The sequence below is a fragment of the Pipistrellus hanaki genome (genome assembly GCF_964339955.1).
Source record: "Pipistrellus hanaki genome assembly, chromosome: X".
NCBI classification, from domain to species: domain Eukaryota; kingdom Metazoa; phylum Chordata; class Mammalia; order Chiroptera; family Vespertilionidae; genus Pipistrellus; species Pipistrellus hanaki.
Window position 1 is genome coordinate 95,423,780 of NC_140524.1, and position 18,763 is coordinate 95,442,542.

Genomic DNA, 18,763 nt, shown 5'->3' on the forward strand with positions numbered 1-18,763 from the left:
TATAATTGTTAAAAACTAATTATGGAGAGAAATTCCTCCATGAATAAATAGATAAGTGGCATTTTAAAAATTAGCAACTAAAACAGAAGAAGAAGAGGGGTATTTTTAGTTCTACACACTCAATAATGATGGTATTTCTGTAGCATTTAAAATATGAATAAATTTCTAGATTGGTTATTCACAGACTTTTTAGGAGGGGTTTTTTTAAAGTTGTTTTGGCTCACCAGCTTGAGTAGAAAAATCACCTTGACCCCAAATTCCATTTTCATTCCCTTCAGCATAGTTGAGCATTATAGAGATTAAGCCCTGACATGGGATGTTAATTACATCTCTGCTCTGCCCCCATCCTCCTCTGCATTGAGCAGTTTAGCTTTGCCACCTAGTGGTTCTGGCTGGATAGCTATTTTATTGTGCTGAAATTAAAGCAGGTTATTGATTTTCTGGTCTCTGAAGACCCTTTTCTGTAGAGGCCTTGGTGACAGATGAAAGGTCAAGTTGATGAGTTGAGTGGTAGCTCAGGTAGCCTAGAAAGTAACTAGGATTGGATTCTTCATGGTAGTAGGATTGTCAGTTCCTCCTGTGTCTCTAGGAATGATGCCGGACTTCTTCATTAGCATTAGGAGACTAGATTGTAGCATGATAGACAAATTCTTATTCTTTTAAAACAATTTTACCAAGGTTATGCTGGATCTCTGAGGGCAAAGCAAGATGACATTTAATCTTCCTAGATTATTATTGCTCATTTATCTTACTGAATGATCTTGGGAACTACTTTGTAATGGGGAGGTAGATATTCATATTTTCCCCATCATCAACTTTTCTTGTGTTTGATTATTTAACACAAAAAAAATCATACATGGAATGGATGGAAATCAGATACAATGTTTAATTTACAGAGAGTCATTAAAGAGATTTAGGTAAAGTGTTTGTTCAGTGAATTTTTAAAAATTCTTTTGGCTTCTCATGCTATATATAATTGAGATTTTAGCACCAAGCACCCATCCATAAGGCTGGTCATGTAAGGAATTGTCAAACTCTCAAACAAGTCCATAAGTCAGAGGAGTGCTTGTGAGTGATTGGTTTCATGTGTTAGCTACTTTTCAAGTGTTCTTATGTGCCTGAAGTTACTGACACTGATGAAAATGCCAGTCAACATGGGTAAAGATGAAATGCTAGCCCTAACCTGTTTGGCTCAGTGGATAGAGTGGCAGCCTACGGACTGAAGGATCCCAGGTTTGATTCTGGTCAAGGGCATGTACTTTGGTTGCCGGCACATCCCCAGTAGGGGGTGTGCAGGAGGCAGCTGATTGATGTTTCTCTCTCATCCATATTTCTAACTCTCTCTCCCTCTCCCTTCCTCTCTGTAAATATTTTTATTTAAAAAGAGATGAAATGCTAATTGGTGCATTTGGGAAAAAGTAATACTTGAGGGATTCAGACACAAATGAAAGGACTTTGGGAGAACTATCACATCTTCTCTGCACATCTCTCCACTTAAAAATATGTTCTAGTTACTACTGCTGTATAGCAAACCACCCCAAATTTGGCAGCGTAAAACAATCTTCTTATGCCCACAAATTTGGGGGTCAGGAATTTAAACAGGGCATGGCCAGGGTGTCTTGTCTCTCTTCTCCATGATGTCTGGGACATCAGCTGAGAATTCTGGACTAGCTGAGGCTGGCTGATCCACTTTGAAGATGACTGCTTCACTCTCATGGCTGGCTCCCCTTGGCACAGGTAGTTGGAAGGCTGGGCTCAGCTAGGACTGTAGGCCAGAATGAGTATACCTGGCCTACACGTGGCCTCTGCAGCATGATGGCCTCAGGACAATTCATCTTTACTTAGAGGTTCAATATTCTAAAAATAATGCATAAGCTACATGGCCTTTTAGGACATGACCTTGGAAATTATATGGTATTGCATTGGCCACTGGTTGAAGCAGTCACAAGCTCACCCATATTCCAAACAGGGGACATAAATATTACCCCTTAATGAGATGGGTAGCGAACACTTTGAAGCCATATTTTAAAACCACTACTAAGTGGAACCCAGGTCCCTGTGAAATTCCTTTTTAGATATAGAGCACAATATCTCCTTATTTGCATATTTTGAAGATTGACTTCCTTATTTATTTATACACATTCCCCACCTGCACTCAAGAATTTCCTGTGACTATTTGATGCCTAGGGGAGTCAGACCTAAATATTATAAAATATTAGTGGTGTTCTTATAAATTAAGGATGTATAGGCAGGCAAACTTAATCACATAGGACAGAAATGGCTTCTGCTCTGTTTCTTAGCAACTTGTGTTTGCCAAGTAACAGCAGCACTCAGCGTAGGAAAAAATCTATTAACTTTGCTGTTCCTAATAAATATTAAAAACACTGGTGTGTCTAATAAATGAGTAGAGAAAGTATTCTCTGATCACTGATATCCTTTCCCCCTAGGTACCACTGAGAGAAAACATGAAATTAAAAAGATACCTCCTGAAAGACCAGAAACGCTTCCAAACAGAACAGAAGAAAAAGGTATGAAATCAAGTCTTCACTGGCACTTCTAGGACAGCAAGAGACGAAGCTGTCTGTCACAGGGCTAGTCCAGATTATCTACAGAATTTGCTTTCTTTGGAATATTATTCTGATTTTTTAAATATCTCATATATAAGGAAATAGGAGAGGGGGTTATACGGTGTTTTTTTTTTGGGGGGGAGGCAGAATTTCTCATCAAATAAAAAAGAAAAAACAGGCCTGGTCACTTACCACACTGGATCTCTTCCATTCCAATCTTCCTGCTATCACCATCCTGCTCTCATCAGCAGCACTCTCATCTTTGATCACTCCTGGGCCTTTGACCCTGGCTACAGACACATGTCTTTGGTCAAAAGTGCTAAGAGAGGGGGAGCATGGGAAAACTGGAAGAAACAGCTCAGTGTCTACAGTACCCTAAAGGTGGTTAGAAATGTTATTTGCAGGGAAGGAGCTTAACCCATCTCACACAGTCAGTTTTACAATTGTGTTTCGGTTCTACCATTCTGAGTCTCTCCCAAGGAAATCTACATGCTGTGGAAGGACTCATTTTATTGGATGTCTATGATTTGATTGATCACACATTTTATAGGAGAAAATCCTATGTTATTATGAACAGGAATCAGAGCACATGCCATTTTAAAAAGCAGTTATTTGTAAGTCATGCTGAATTAATGAATTCAATTATTTGGAGGTGCTCCTGGGTGGCCTCGTGGAATTTTATTATAAATTTTAATATTTTATATCAGCTTGCCAAAAGTTTTACTGACATTGTGAGCTCTTAAGAAGTTACACCTCTTTTTTTCATAGTGAAGAGTTAAAACTTGAGTTGTGGAACCTTATTATAAAGGCCAGGTATATATCACAGATCAATGAAAAAATAGCCATTGACCATGTGCCATATAAATAGCTCTTTGATAAAAGTGTGTGTTTTGACATAACCAAACACCCCTGTCCTCATGGAGAACATAGCTCTAGTTTCTGACTAATAGTCAGGCTCCTTGACAAGGACGCTTCCTGCTCTGTTCCATGCTAAAAGACTCAGCTTACATGTTAGTAACTGCCCTACTTGGCTGGCCAAGCGGCCACACACTTCTGGTTCCTTTCCTTCCTAGGACCATTGTTCTGTGCCACAATGGGTCAAGAAGGCAGAAGCCCTGATCAAAAGCAACAAGGGTTGGAGCATCGTCCCATACACCAAAAAATGTGTGGGTTCGATTCTCAGGGCACATACCTAGGTTGTGGGTTTGATCCCCAGTCAGGGCACATACAGGAGGGAACCATTTGATATTTCTCACATCATGTTCTCTCTCTCTCTCTCTCTCTCTCTCTCTCTCTCTCTCTCTCTCTCTCTCTCTCTCCTCTCTCTCTCCTCTCTCCCTTCCTTTCTCTCTAAAATCAATAAACACATACTCAGGTGAAAATTAAAAATATATATATTAAAAAATATATCTTTTTTCTTTTACTTCCTTTCTCTCCTCCCATCTTAAAAAAAAAAAAAAAAAAAAGCAACAATCCTGGCCAGTGTGGCTTAGTTGGTTGGGTATCATCTTGTGCACCGAAAGGTTGCTGGATCAATTCCCAGTCGGGGCACATGCCCAGGTTTGGGCTTGATTCCAGGTAGATGGCATGCAAGATGCAGCTGATGGATGTTTTACTCTCACATCGATGTTTCTCTCTGTCCCTTCCTCTCTCTCTTTAAAAAAATCAATTAAAATACATTTTTTTAAATCAACAGAGAAGCCAGGGATCCAGCCCCACCCTAACAGTTGGCCTTCCATTTCTTCCAGCAGGAGGAATTTTCCTTCCTTGGTGTTTAAGTTGAGTTCTTTCTCTTAGCATTCCTGATGGGGCATATTCCCCCACTGAATTATGGTAGGGATAAGCACTGTGATAGCATTTCAAATGCTGATGGGCTTTTAAAAGTTTGGCCAATTGGCCTGGGCACCCAAACAATATGAGTTTGTGTTTGCAAGTAAAACGTGTTCAGAGTTCCAGCTATAAGTGAACATGGGGACCGCGCCTGTCCTCCAGTGGGCAACTCTCTGAAGTTCTGTCTTTGTAAAGGAGAATGTAGATACCAGTTTTTTATGCCATGAACAGGGAAAGGCTAACTGGGGACAGAAAAAAATGCAGCTGTCACTGAGCACTGCTCAGTTGGGCCAACAGACCTGGCTTTAACTTCATTTTAATAGCTCTGACTCCAAAAATCCTTGGGAACAAAATACCTGTGAAGCCCCAATTTACCTTCCAAGTTCAAACTGCACAAAAAGAATCCCAAACTAGTCCTTGTTCCCTGAAACGGTCTCCTCATTATAAGCTTATGGCCCTTTACACAGGCCGACCTGAGAGGTGTCAGGCCTCTTTCCTCCCCACATCCAGCAAGTTCTGCAAATCATCTGCCAAGCCTGTCAACCACTTGCTGAGCAGTGCCCAGTTCCCTGCAAGATTCTAGAGAGATGACTAGATGTGGACTCTGCCCTTGGGGCTGACAGCCTCCAGGCTGTGCCAAACATGCAGACACCCAGCAAGTATCTAAGCGGAGCCTTTTGATGCAGGGCTATCCTTTGTAGCTCAGTGGGCCCAGCTGTTGAGAAGGGAACATAGTGGTTTCAAGTTTCAGCCAGGCCTTATAAGTAGGCCTAATGATGAGTAGAAGTTTGCTAAGGGTGGTCTGTGGCTGGAAGGGCCCTCTAGGTAGAGGGACCATCATGAGCAAAAGCAAACATTAAGTTTTGCTCTTTAGGGCTTCTCCTAAATTGACAAAGACTAAAAGATGTTTTTTAGCCTGGCCGATGTGGCTCAGTGGTTGGGCATCAACCTATGAACCAGGAGGTCACGGTTTGATTCCCAGTCAGGGCACATGCCTAAGTTGTGGGCTCCATCCCCAATGTGGGCTGTGCAGAAAGCAGCCGATCAACTATTTTCTCTCATCATTGATGTTTCTATCTCTCTCTCCCTCTCCCTACCTCTCTTAAATTAAATATATATATATATATATATATATATATATATATATATATATATTTAAAAGAAAAATAAAAAATGCTTTTCAGTGTCCAACTTCACCTTCGCAAAAGGCACAAATGGCATCAGTGATTTTTTTTTTAAAGTATGAAATAAGCAATCAGCACTTAAGTACTGGCACTTACACTAGATCTATCTTCTTTATGTTTTTTTATTTTAAACAATGACTTAAAGAAAGACCAGAGAGAGAGCCAAAACTGGATTTACAGAAGCCTTCTGTTCCTGCCATACCACCAAAAAAGCCAAGGCCGCCCAAGACCAATTCTCTCAGCAGACCAGGCGCACTGCCTCCGAGGAGACCCGAACGACCAGTGGGTCCCCTGACCCACACCAGGTACTGTTCTGTTCTCACCCCTGGGATGGGCACAGGGGTATGTGAGAGGTGGCCTAGGGTTACAGGAGGAGAGCCTTGAATGTATCTGGCTGAGGGATGGGGGGGGGGGGGCATGTAAAGCAGCCCTTCCACCCTATTAGCAAAGCTGCCAAGGACTCTGCCACTTCTGTCCTTACTCTGGTGTTTGAGCAAAAGTGGGTGTGAGGCTGGGAGCAGCAGGAGGGCATCTAGGTCCTGCTCACAGGCAGGAATTTGCTCTGTGCTTTATTAGAGCAAGATCAGTGGCCTTTCAGACTAGAAATGCAGGTGCCAGGCCCACCTCTCCCCTGGCCGTCCTGCTGTCCTGAGGTGCACACGCCTCACTAGCAGGTCCATCCCCTGATGCCCTCCCTGCTCTGTGATGCCTTGTTCCAAACCCCAGGCTCCCTCTGCCTTGACTGCACAGCCCTATAGTGGGACCCGGGACCCAGCATGGCAAAGATTATATTAGTGTACATGTCTCTGAACTATGAGACCTTTGAAGTTAAGGAACATATTTGGTTCAGGCACACCTTCCAGATGTGTCTGGTAAAACACCAGTTCATTCACTGGCTGGCTGGACTCATGTATTAGTAATGTGGAATTGGAGTTGGGCATTGCGCTTTCCAGACCTGAGATACCCATCACTCCACGAGGAAGTGTTGTGTTCTCTCCACAGGTTCATTGCCAGAACTTTCTACCAATACATGTATAATATACACGTTGGTGTAATATACCAGAATAAGTTGGTGGCATGAGGGCTTTTCATATACCTGTGAACACACAGTCACTACCAGATTTTTTGAGCTAAGTTTGCACGATGGAAGTCTCACGGGGCTTCAGCGCCCTGGTGTTAGAGTCAGGCAGGCTTCAGGGCTCATGTCTCACCCTACCTCATAGGAGGAGTGTGAGCCCTGGCAAGTCACTGCCCCACTCTCTCACTTTCTTGCATTGAAGATGATAATAGAATGCACCTAAAAGGATGGAGTGGATAATTCCCAAGTATGTAACCCCATGCTTGCAAATCATTACTTTCATTGTCATTTTTATTACTGTGTGTCAAACTGGATGTATTGCAGTAAGACAAAACAGCTCATTTACTTTCTAAAAAGGATTTTTAAATGGTGGTAAAATATACATAACCAATTTGCCATCGTAAGCATTTTTAAATGTATGGGTCAGTGGCATTAAGTACATTCACATTATGCAACCGTCACCACCGTCCATCCATAGAACTCTTCTCATCTCTCAAAATTATGCTCTGTATTCCTTAAACAATAAGAAGTCCCCTCCCCACTCCTTATACCCCCTGGCAATAGCCATTATTTCTGTCTCTGTGACTATGATCACTCTAGATGCATCATGTAAGTGGAATCATACAGCATTTGTCTGATTCCTGGGGAAACCAATGGGACCAGGACCGCTATTGAGTTGGTCAGATTTGGACGTGTCACCCCCTCTTTTGCTGACTGACAGCAGAAGGCCATTTGAACATGCCCACAACAGGAACACTTGAGTGCTGCCATGATCTTAGCAAAGGCCACTTCAGTAGCATGGTCAGCCCAGAAGCTAGCACTTCAGATGAAAAGGGTCATATCACCTGTGAACTTCTGAAGAGAATAAGAACTACACAAACAGGGAGAATGGAGCAGCCAAGAGGCACATCCTTTTGTGGTGGGTGAAAGGAGAACACACTCTGCTTTTGTTCTGTTAGTCATCCAGGGACTGCAGACATTTTGATTAAGTCAGTAACAATTTCCAAAATATCCCTGCTGTGCTTTCCAAAGATCTGATCCGAAAGGAAGTGCAATTCTGATGGCTTCTTTGTCTTCGAAGGTTACTCTCAGCTGCCTCATTAAGGGATAGGTTCAGGCTTTTGGAGCCAACAATTAAACCTGCACACAAGGGGAGAGGGAGTGAGTAATAACTGCCAACTTTCTGGGCTCACAAAGGCCTCATTCCTCCTCCCTCTCTCCCCCTCACCCCCTACTTCTGCTTAGCTCTTCTCTGCTTCCAGCCCTCCCAATATCCGATTGTCCATTAGAAGTACAAGTCACCAAGGAGGATGCATGAGAGGGGTTTGTCTAGATGCCAGTGGGAAATGTAACTATTCTTCACAATGTATGCGACGTCTGAGCAGCCCCGGCCTCCCACGTCCCCTCCACCCCTTGGCTGCCCAGTGCCCAGGGTACTGGTTTGCAGAAAGGGGAAAAGGGAGGGGGAAGCCCTGGATTTCTTCCCTGACAATCCTATGAAGTGGCAGGCCCAGGCCAGTACTGGGTAGCCAGTTGAAGGGAGGACAGTGCCTGCTCTAATTTGGTGGTTCTCAAACTTGGCATACATCAGAATCCCCCAAAGAACTTGTTCAGGTCACTGGGCCACACCCCCACAGTTGCTGACTTGGTAGGTCTGAGGTGGGCCTGGGGTTTTACATTCTAACACACTCCCAGGTGGTACCCATGCTGTTGGCCTGGGTCCACGCTGCCAGATCCCCTGATCTAGAGTCCCCCAAGTTCTTGACAGTGCTGCCCTCCTTCCCTGGCTGCCTGTCATGCATCTGTTAATGCTCCCCAATTGGTACGCCTCTCTTCTAGAAGTCTTCCATTATCTCTCATGGTCACTCTTCCCCCCAAATGCTGGATACCAACATCCGTGTTTAGCCTAGGGTAGGATCCCATGCTGTGCCTCTTGGGATGCTCACACCCCCCAGACTCTTTTACCAGATTTCAAGCAGACCAAGAGTGTGTTTTGTCATTTTTACATGCTTCATGGGGTTGAGCATATGGTAGTGGCTTATTTAACATACTTGTTGAATGCCATGGTTCTTAAAAGGGGGGAGGTGCCAGTGCTCACAGTTTCTTCACTTTGCCTGTCAACCTTCCATGCCTCTGAGAGAGCTCTGTAGCATGTGTGTCTTTTATGTTCTAAGTTACCTAGTGCACCACGAATTTCAACATAATTTTATTAAGGAAATCAAAGAAAGGCTATTGTTTCTCAGTACTTCATGCACTTTATATTTTTGCTAGGCAGTTACATTGGACAACCAACCCATATAGTGGTTTATATACATGTTTAGTTCTGCAAAATTAATTGAGGTAGGAATGGTAATGTCATTCTAAGAGTTTTGTGTCTGTGGTCCTCCAATGAAAGGATATTGTCTGCTGGTTGAACCCATGTCTTTGCCAGGATTTACCTGACTGGATGTATAGTTGGATGGGTGATTGAACCCATGTATATACGTCATTGTTTGCCATTCTTGTTGGGAACCAGGCATACCATTCCAGCTGCAGGGTCTGGGCTGAAGCTTCCTCTCATCAACCAGAAAGCTCACTGCCAAATGTGGCTTCTAGAAGAGATCAATTTCTTTCCATTTAAACAGGAACTGGAATGTTTTAGAAAAAAAATGAATTACATTAATTTAGGAAGAGTGGAATCTTTTCTAGATGTGTTCACTTAACACAATTATATTGTGGGATTACTATGTACAAAACACTGTTCTGGATCTTAGTAATGGTGGAGCTCAAGCATTGCAGTTTAGTTTTTATGGATCATGTATAGGGAATCTAGAGGACACTGGTGCACACTTGTATGTCCATTCTGAGCAAGTGGAAGCATGCCATTAACATATTCACTGGTAGGCATGTTCTTCCAATTTCTAGAAAGTGAGTGAAGATGGAATTTTTTGCTATTGTTAATTTTCACCCAAGGATTTATTTCCATTGATTTTTAGAGAGAGTGAAAAAGAGGGGGGAAAGGAGAGAGAAAGAGAAAAAAAAAAAAAACATCAGTAGGAGAGAGACATATCAATTGGTTGCCTCCTGCACATGCCCTGACCAGGGCTGAGGATCAAATTTACAATCCAGGTATGTGACCTTGACCAGAAATCAAACCCATGACCTTTCAGTGTGTGGGTTGATGCTCTAACCACTGAGAAATGCCTGCCAGGACAAGATGGAATTTTAACAGGAAAAAAAGACTTTTTCAAAAATATTTAATACCAGGGTTGATTTAAAAATTGAATGCTAATAGGAGGTTCCCCTAGCCCATAAGTGCCTCTTTTGTTTGAAAATCTATGCCTTGGGGATGCCTTGGTTATTATTTCATAGTAGGCAAAGAAACTGTCTGCTTGTCTTATAGAGCTCAGCATCTAACTAAGGTGGTTGTGGTTCAAAACACATTTTGTCTACCCTATTTTCACACTTGAGAAAATACAGGCTCAAAAGTATGGCACCTACTCACTTGTTTTGATATTTGATCATAAATTTATTTCAATATGCCTACCCCTTTTGTAGATGTATGTATACACATACACAGACATGTAATGTTCTATGTATAATAATGTGAATTATCAATTTAACAAATATATGTTCAGAAACCTCTGTGAAAAGAGGTTCTAAAACCTTGGAGAAGGGTCCAAAATTTTAAAAAGAAAAATCTAAGGAAACTCGGAAGGAAAAAATCTAAGGAAGCAGGCTGCTCTGAGCTCTAGTAATTGTATGCGGTGGAAGGCAACAAGCCAGAAACCTGAGGGGCAGAGCAGGTGTGTGCCTTCAAAAGAAAATAAGCCTGATAGGGAAAGAGGTAGAAGCAGGCTGGCTAGACCAGAACAGGTTTGTTAATCTCATAAACACAGACACCCCGCGTTGTAATATATTTCTTTTTCTTCCCAAAGAGCAAGGAAGCTGGAGCAGAGAGGATGAGCTTTGCCCATTGTTGGTACAGCAGGGATTAGCCCTCGCTCTCCAAGAGCGGGCAAGTGACTGGCAGGGCAGGGGAGGGGGACGGGTGGTGTCTGGGGGCCTTGAGTGACAGACAGGGAAGTGGGAAAAGTCAGTTGTCAGAAGTACAAGAGATGCTGTGTCAGAAAGATGAAGTTAGTGCTCACAAGTTCAGAGGCGAAGTAGGTCTGAAAGAGCGGCTTGCCATTGGAAATGAATTACCTACATGACTGTCAGAGGCTCAGGAAGATGGCAAGATCTGGAGTGGGGTCAGTTTAATATTCTGGAAGCCAGTGTCCTCTCAAGTGGATGTCAGTGTGCTGGGAGTTGATCACATTCAGTGATAGGTTCAGTAATCATGGTGGTAGCAGGCCATTCAGGGAGGACATTCTGGATATGGGGAGTTGATTACCATGGCTCAAGAATCCCAGAGGGCACTGTTCACTGACTGTAGGTGTGGAAGCATCTGTTGGAGGAGAAATCTCAGTTGGGTCTTGAACGCCAAGCTGTGGGCAGGAGGCCTAGTGACTTCCCAGACCTGTACTGCTTGGACATGACCTATTGCTTTCAGTTTTTTCACACATCAGGTACCTTTCCTGTGAAGGGCGGGGGGCTAAATTGGGAGAACTGGAGCACAGGATCCAGTGGGGAGGGCCAGTCGCAACATTTTTACTTGTAACGAAGATATAGCCCTGGATTTCAGAGAGGCACCGGGAGATAAATGACAGTTGAGCAGCTTGAGGCAAAGATTAAGTAAACATTTATCTGCCAAACATCAACTAAGTGCTTAGGGAAGGGTGGATATCTCTCTTGAGACCAACTTGCCCACATGGAAATTAATTTTTCTTTAGATCTGCACAGGCATCAGAACTGCTAAAGCCCTGGGGTTACAATTTAGCAGAAAATAACCTTCCAGGCCCTGATTGCTTTGTGAGGTGTCTGGTCCCCATGCCCACCAAAATAAAGCATTTAAAAAAGATTCCTTTATTCTCACTAGGTATAAACTAATCAATAAATTAATAAACAAAAGAGGAAGAGAAATATATCTAGATGATATTCACTTGTTTCCTAAGAAGTCGGGTAAAATGTGCATGTGGGTGCTTAGGCCATCATTTTGAGTTTAGATTACTCAAGTATTACAAATGTCTTTCCAAAGAGCCCTAGTGATGAGTTGTGAGGTGTTTGTCTCCCTTTGCTTTTCTATAATTCAGGACCAAGACATGCCTTTGAAGAATTCAAGAGAGAGATCTTGGCTAGAACTTATAGAGGTGGGTGTTGTTGGCTCACAAATGGCAGTTACAAGCATGGAATGGCTATAATCACCTCAGTGGATTATGGAGAAAAGAAGGAAGTAAAAACAGCAGAGGGGGGGGGATTGTTTATTGGGTGGAGGAAGAACTAGAAGCCATTGAAAAGGGTAGGTGCAGCCGAAACCGGTTTGGCTCAGTGGATAGAGCATCAGTCTGCGGACTGAAGAGTCCCAGGTTCGATTCCAGTCAAGAGCATGTATTATATATTGGTTGTGGGCACATCCCCAGTAGGGGGTGTGCAGGAGGCAGCTGATAAGATGTTTCCCTCTCATCGATGCTTCTAACTCTCTATCCCTCTCCCTTCCTCTCTGTAAAAAATCAATAAAATATAGTTTAAAAAAGAAAAAAAAAGAAAAGGGTAGGTGCAGTGTGATGTCATGGAAGCTGGAAGAGGAGAAGGTGGAGCAACTACTGATCCATGGGTCTCACAGTTGAGTGTGCACTGTAATCACCCTCAGGCTTGTTAAAACAGATCACAGCTCCCCCAAGTTTGTAATTCAGTAGGGCTTGTTTAAGGACAGAGAGTTGGTATTTCTAGGGAGCTCCTATTGTTGCTAATGCTACTGGTTGGCTGATCAAGCTGTGAGAACCACCACTATAGTGAGCGCCAGGGAGACTGAAACACACCCAATTGCTTTGGTCACCAGTTGGCTCTTGGTGATCCCAGTCAAGGCATTTCTGTACAGTCATTCAGGGCAGGAGACAGATTTGGGGTGAGTTGAAGAGAGAATGCATAGGCCATCAAGCATATATAGACTTATCTTGTGAGAAACTTGGTTATGGAAAATGGGTGCTTACGTATGGATTCACTGATGAGAGAGGATGGTATGTGCACTTGAGCACCTATATGCATAGTCATCAGGTGCCTACATTTGGCCAGGCCCTTTTCTAGGTAACAGTTAACTGTGATAACTAGGCCAGACATGGTTCCTGCCCACGCATTGCTTTGGAGCCAGGCACACTAGGATCAAAAGCCCACCCCTCTACTTACTTACCCTGTGACTCAGCAAGGTGCACACTTCCCTGGGTCTCAGTTTCTGCCTCTGCAAAATGGCACAATGAGGCCTACCTTGCCCAGGTATGCAGATTTAAACAAGCCACCACACTTGAGGCCCCTAGTTCTTGCCTGGCATTTGAGAGACACTCAGCAAATACACACAAGTTTCTTCCCCTCCCCTGAGACAACTTAGTGGGTAGCTTTGGCGGGAGAGGGGTGTCTACATGGTGACTAGCAGGTCATGCTCAGTAGCTCTGTGGGAGTAAGGAAATATGGACCCCCTCAAAAAGCACATTAGGAGGCCTCTCGGGGGTGGAAGCCTGAGCATCCTCTTCCAGAGGCAGCAAGAGAGCCAGGGGAGTGGAGTCTGAACTCAGGGAAGGCTGGAGACTAAGGGAGGACAGTCCATTTCTAGAGCATAGAAATCCCATTGGGCCATTACCTTGTCTGCATTATTTGCTGACCTCATTTCATTAGTGTGTCTAACCTTCTCTCTTTCCTTCTTTCCACTCTCACTGAGAATGAATTTTATTCCCTGCAGCAAGAACCAACAGTAGTGACAGGGTTTAGTCTCAGTCCAGGCAGAGGCACATTGATTTTCCTGCCAGTGATGGCCAGAATTGGGCAAGGAAACAGTAGGGTGTAGTGACACCTCACATAGGCACAGTGCTAATTGGTTCATATAATGCTTTTTCCATAGCACCCCCACCAACTTTTTTCAGAGTTCCCCTCCTCCGGGCATCTTTAAAACCCCTCTGAGATGCCCAGCTGTGGGTTTGCAGATGAGAGCTGCGGATGTCATCTCCTTTGCCTTACGGGGGTGTGGGCTTGTCATGCTCTGGATGAGCTCTGAAGCAAGGCCTGTTTCCACACCCGCCTGCAGAGTCTGCACAAGGAACAGAAATTTGGAGGAGAATTGAGTGGGCAGTGTCCCATCACCTTCCAACGTGTCTTCACCGACTATAAATAGCCACGCTTGTTTGTGCTCATCCAAACAAGGACGCAGCGCAAGGGGAGAGCTGCCAGGAAAACCACTCTGTTTCCCGCTCCTTGCACCTCTGGCCTGGCTCAAGGTGTCCCATATTTAAATGGAAAGTTTGCAGTAAAAAAAAAAAAAAAAAAAAAAAAAAAAAAAAAAAAAAAAAAAAAGTCTGTGATTCCTGGGACGTTCTTGGCCATCAAGTAGGTATACAGGGACTCCACAGATATATGCAGGGCCTTTGGATCCGGATTTCTGGGAAAGGGGAAGGAGGCTGATGAGTGAAGGAAACTGGCTCACTGCTGCTACAATTTTGTCCTTTCCCGATGGAAGGATTCAACCTCCCCAGGTGGTAACTTCCCTGTGCAGAATATTTCCAAAGGACTGGCTTCACATCTGCTTCTTGCACAGACAGAGCCCTCTTGTAGTTGTTTATTTAAGAGAGAAAAAAAATCTCTAGAATCATAAAACATATCTATGTAGATGCTCATTTTGATTATTGCCGTCCCAAGTGTGGTAGGCAAAAATACTACTGGGCATCAGAAACCTTCTGTCTGGTTTCAGCTCTGCCACCAATTAGCTGCATGGCCTTGAGCACATAGCGCCCACCCTTGGAGCATAGGATACCTTGTCTGTAATAAAATGAGGGCTTGAGCTGAGTAAACTGTATTCAGTTTTAGTAGTCAGAGCCCAAGTCTGAGGTGTAATGAGTGGGCAGCCAGGAAAGCTGTTGGCCTCTCATCCTCAGTGGATGAGGGAAGTGAATTATTGGACCTGGCAGTTTTGCATTAGATGAGGGTGATAAAACAAGGTTGTGAGGTTGGAGCAAGAAAGAGGCAGGGCAACCCAAGTCATTTCTCTAGGATTTTCCTAGTTGACATCTGCCATTGTCCACCTGAGTTGATAACCCCCGGGGTGGGGGTGAAAGCTGGAGAAAAAGAGGATTCTCGATGTGCACTTCAGTGGTTTCCTGAGCGCAGGGGATGGGGCTTTTCTATTTATTTTCCCTCTCTTTCCAGCTCTTTCCCCCCTATAATAATTTGTAGACAGTTAAAGCCTAAACATATTAATAGATCCTTCTGATGGCAGGGAGAGAGCACTTCCAAAAAGAGTCGTCATTGGGACTTGGGATCTTTTTTGTTCAATGGGGAGTCAGTGTATTCACTCTTTTTTCCCTTCATCACCACTCACCTCTAGAAGGGCTATGGGATCGTCCTGGTAGTTTTTTTGTTGCTGCTGTTGATGCTGCTAATTTATTTACTTACTTGTTTCCTTGCCTTGGCTTCCTGTGCACTCCAACACCTTTTCCAGGCCACATGTCTTGGCTTAACTGTCCCAACTTGGGCTAAATTGGGCCACGCCACTGGCTGAGCTCATGTTCTCAAGGGATGCACATGGCGCGCCTTCCACGTTTCTGACCGTGCACATACCCGATCTCATGTCTCAAGTCTAAGTGGGAAGAGCAGGCCCTCAGGGTGGGTTAGGTATGTGATTTTTTTTTAGGTGTATGATTTTTGTTTATCACTGGTACTTTTTAATTTGGGGAGCAAAGGCAATTCACACAGCTGGCCGTGAGAAGTGGTGACAGGCTACTTGGTGTCCTTGATAATTCACCAGCCCTGTGACCAGGAGGCCAATGGAAGCAGCTTTGAGAAGTGGTCAAGAGCTTGGCCCTGGAGTTAAAGTTATGGGTTCAAACCCAGACCTCACTACTCTAGTACTTTTATAACCTTTTGTCAGCAAGTGACTTAATCTTACTGAGCCTCAGTTTCCTGATCTATAAAATGAAAAATAAGAGGATGCCGAAACCGGTTTGGTTCAGTGGATAGAGCATCAGCCTGTAGACTGAAGGGTCCCAGGTTCGATCCCTGTCAAGGGCATGTACCTTGGTTGTGGGCACATCCCCAGTAGGAGGTGTGCAGGAGGCAGCTGATGGATGTTTCTCTCTCGTCGATGTTTCTAACTCTCTATTCCTCTCCCTTCCTCTCTGTAAAAAATCAATAAAATATATATTTTTAAAAATAAAGTAAAATAAATAAGGGGATCACAGCTAAGGTTCTCCAGGAGAAAGAATCCGAGGCAGCATTTAGTATGCAGGATCTGTTTTAGGGCTCTGAGCTCACTGAAGGAAGAAGGAAACAGTGTTGGGCAAAGGGAAATGTCAGGTTGTAATACTGGCTCACCAAAGCCTCAAACAATTCCACAGGGAGCTTTGGAGCTAAAATGGTTCCTCCAAGTTATTCTGTATTGAACTGAAATGGGCAAGACTTTATTGTGTGTGTTGTAGTTACCTTGGAAATGGTTTACCTCAGTCAAGGAGGCTCTCTGCAGGTGGGGTGGTCCCTGGAGGAACCAAAGGCATTCCTATGAGCAGGAACATCCAGCCCTTGAGGCAGAGTAGATATTTCAAGGGGTGGTTCAGATGATTGAATAACGTATAAAAGGGCAATCCTCGTGCCTGGCTCATGGTAGGCCATCAGTTATCAGTTGTTGCTGTCATTCCTATGGGGTTGTAGGTTCCACTCCATCCTGCTGGGTGTCCTTGGGCTAGTCAACCCCTTCTCTGTGATTTAGGTTCCTGTCCAGTAAAGCAAGAGACTCTTACCTGCTAGTTGCCTATCTAACTCGTGTGTTTTAAGGGTCCATAACCAAAACTGCTGAGAAAAATACAAGAAAATAACATTGTTATCTTTTTTTACATTTTCTCTCTTTTATATTAATTGCTTTATTGATTAAGGTATCACATAATTTATCCTCAACCCCCCATTCCAATCCTCCACCCCCTCTACTCATGCCCCCACCCCCTTATTGTCCTTGACCACTGGTTAGGTTCATATGTGTGCACATAAGTCCTTTGATTGATCTCTCCCTTTTATCCCCACCCTCCCTTTGAGGTCCAACAATCTGACCCAGGCTCCTTATCACATTGTTATCTTTGGGTGTATGGTGATATGCCAGCTTTCTTATATTTTCTCCTTTTACTTAACAGCAGTGGATAGAGAAACTCACCACCCAAAAAACCCTCATAAGAGCTAGTAACTTACAAAAGGATGGGCTTTTTTTTTTCTTTTGTTCAATTTAGTAACATCCTTCCTGGCAAAAATGGTATCTGTGTGTTAGGCAGACTGGAGGAGAGCAAGGACCATTGAGGACTGAAACCTCATTGGGCATCAGCCGCTCCAAACACATGCTTTGGAGAATTTCAGAAATTCTGGTATTTTTCAGAACTAAAACTCATTAGCATTGTTGAAAGAGTCTATAAATACAGTGGAGGCATTTACAAATAGACTTTGTAAAACGCTTCCACACCCACAGTCTGAACACTGTCAAAACACCAGCTGCAGCTTCCCTACTTGGAAGGATCAGACCTTTTTTAAAACTACACCTACTGTGTTTTCAAAATAGGCTTGCTTCTGGCCCTGTATAGAAGATAATTATAGCTGGAAGCCTGGGTCTGGCTCTTGGTATGAAGGATCAGAGTTCAGTAGAGAGATAGGGCATCCCAATCTCTTTCCTATCAGAATATGGCTGGTACTTTAGAATCTGGGGAAGGGTGACTCAGAGATGGCACTGCCTATTTCTTCAGGGTGGGCCCTCATGACCTTGGCTTCTCAGTCTAGGATTTTTAACTCACCCCAGTTGAGTTCTAGGTGTGGTCCCAGGTGATCACATGGGCATCTGTGGTGGGGGAGACTCTTAAAGAAGAGCTTGTAGCAGGGACGGGCAATCTCACCTTTTACCTTGATTGTATGGTTGGGGAGAAAGGAGAAAGAGCAGAAGCTGCAAGAATTGTACAGTCTCTAGTATTAAAAGTGAACTTTAAAAGGAAGGAAAAATTCACCTATAGTCTTATCCCAGAGGCAAATACTATTAACATTTTGGACTTTTTTCCTTCCCCTCTTTTTCCCCTGTGTATGATTTGCTTTGTTTCATTGGTTTTACACAGGCATGATCATAGTAAATGTCATATAATTTGGGAAGGAAATGCATTTATTGTACAAATACATAATGCATTCCCATTTTAGGAAAAAGGCAAATGTCCATTAAATCCAAAGTGTTTTTGAGCTTTCCATGTACCAAGTGCTTAACTGGATGTTAGAAATCACCCATCAGACTACCCTGGAATAACCATAAAATATTCTTCCAGTCGCTTAAAAAAATACCTCTTCCTAATATATCAGAAGTGCACATGGGTGTACATGCATTGAGATGTTTTAAACTTGCCTTTTGTTTCTTGACATTATCACATCATAATATCTTGTTGTCACTGTTTCTAAACATTATTTCAATGGCTATATAAAAGCCTGTCAAATACCATACGTTATTCTACTGTTCTCCTATTTATGAAAGTTTTCAGGGTTTTTTTTCAGTTTTTTATTATTATGAATAACACTGTGATATACATATTAACCTGCAAAACCCATTTGGGTGTTTTGGACTATTTCTTTAGCATTTACTCCCAGATGAAAACAGATAAACATCAAGAGGATATACATCCTTTAAAATTACTTCTTTTACCCTGCACTATTCCCCAAAGGCTTTGAGATAACTTTAAAAATTTAGTTGAGAGCGACAGTAAAGGGGAAGTAAGGATAGAAAAGTAATAGAGCCCAAGATAAGATGAGCACAGTGCAGACTGGTAGGCAGACCTCAGAGATATTGCAGGTCTGATTCCAGACCACCACAATAAAGCAAATGTTGCAATAAAGCAAGTCACACAAACTTTTTGGCTTCCTAGTGTGTATAAGAGTTATGTTTACACTGTACTGTAGTCTATTAAATGTGCAGTAATAGCACTGTGACTGAAAAAAAAAGGTACACACGACTTAATTTTAAAATATGTTATTTTTTTAAA

General features: G+C 43.2%; 1 protein-coding gene across 6 annotated transcripts in view; it reads left to right on the forward strand.

Annotated features, from left to right (window-relative positions):
• SH3KBP1 (SH3 domain containing kinase binding protein 1) overlaps positions 1-18,763 on the forward strand; it is a 342,961-nt gene that overhangs the window by 284,815 nt on the left and 39,383 nt on the right. For all 6 annotated transcript variants that reach the window (XM_084869578.1, XM_084869576.1, XM_084869580.1 and 3 more), the window contains 2 exons: positions 2,448-2,528; positions 5,727-5,886. In XM_084869578.1, coding sequence (XP_084725704.1) covers positions 2,448-2,528; positions 5,727-5,886 — 241 coding nt within the window. The remainder of the gene's footprint in view (positions 1-2,447; positions 2,529-5,726; positions 5,887-18,763) is intronic.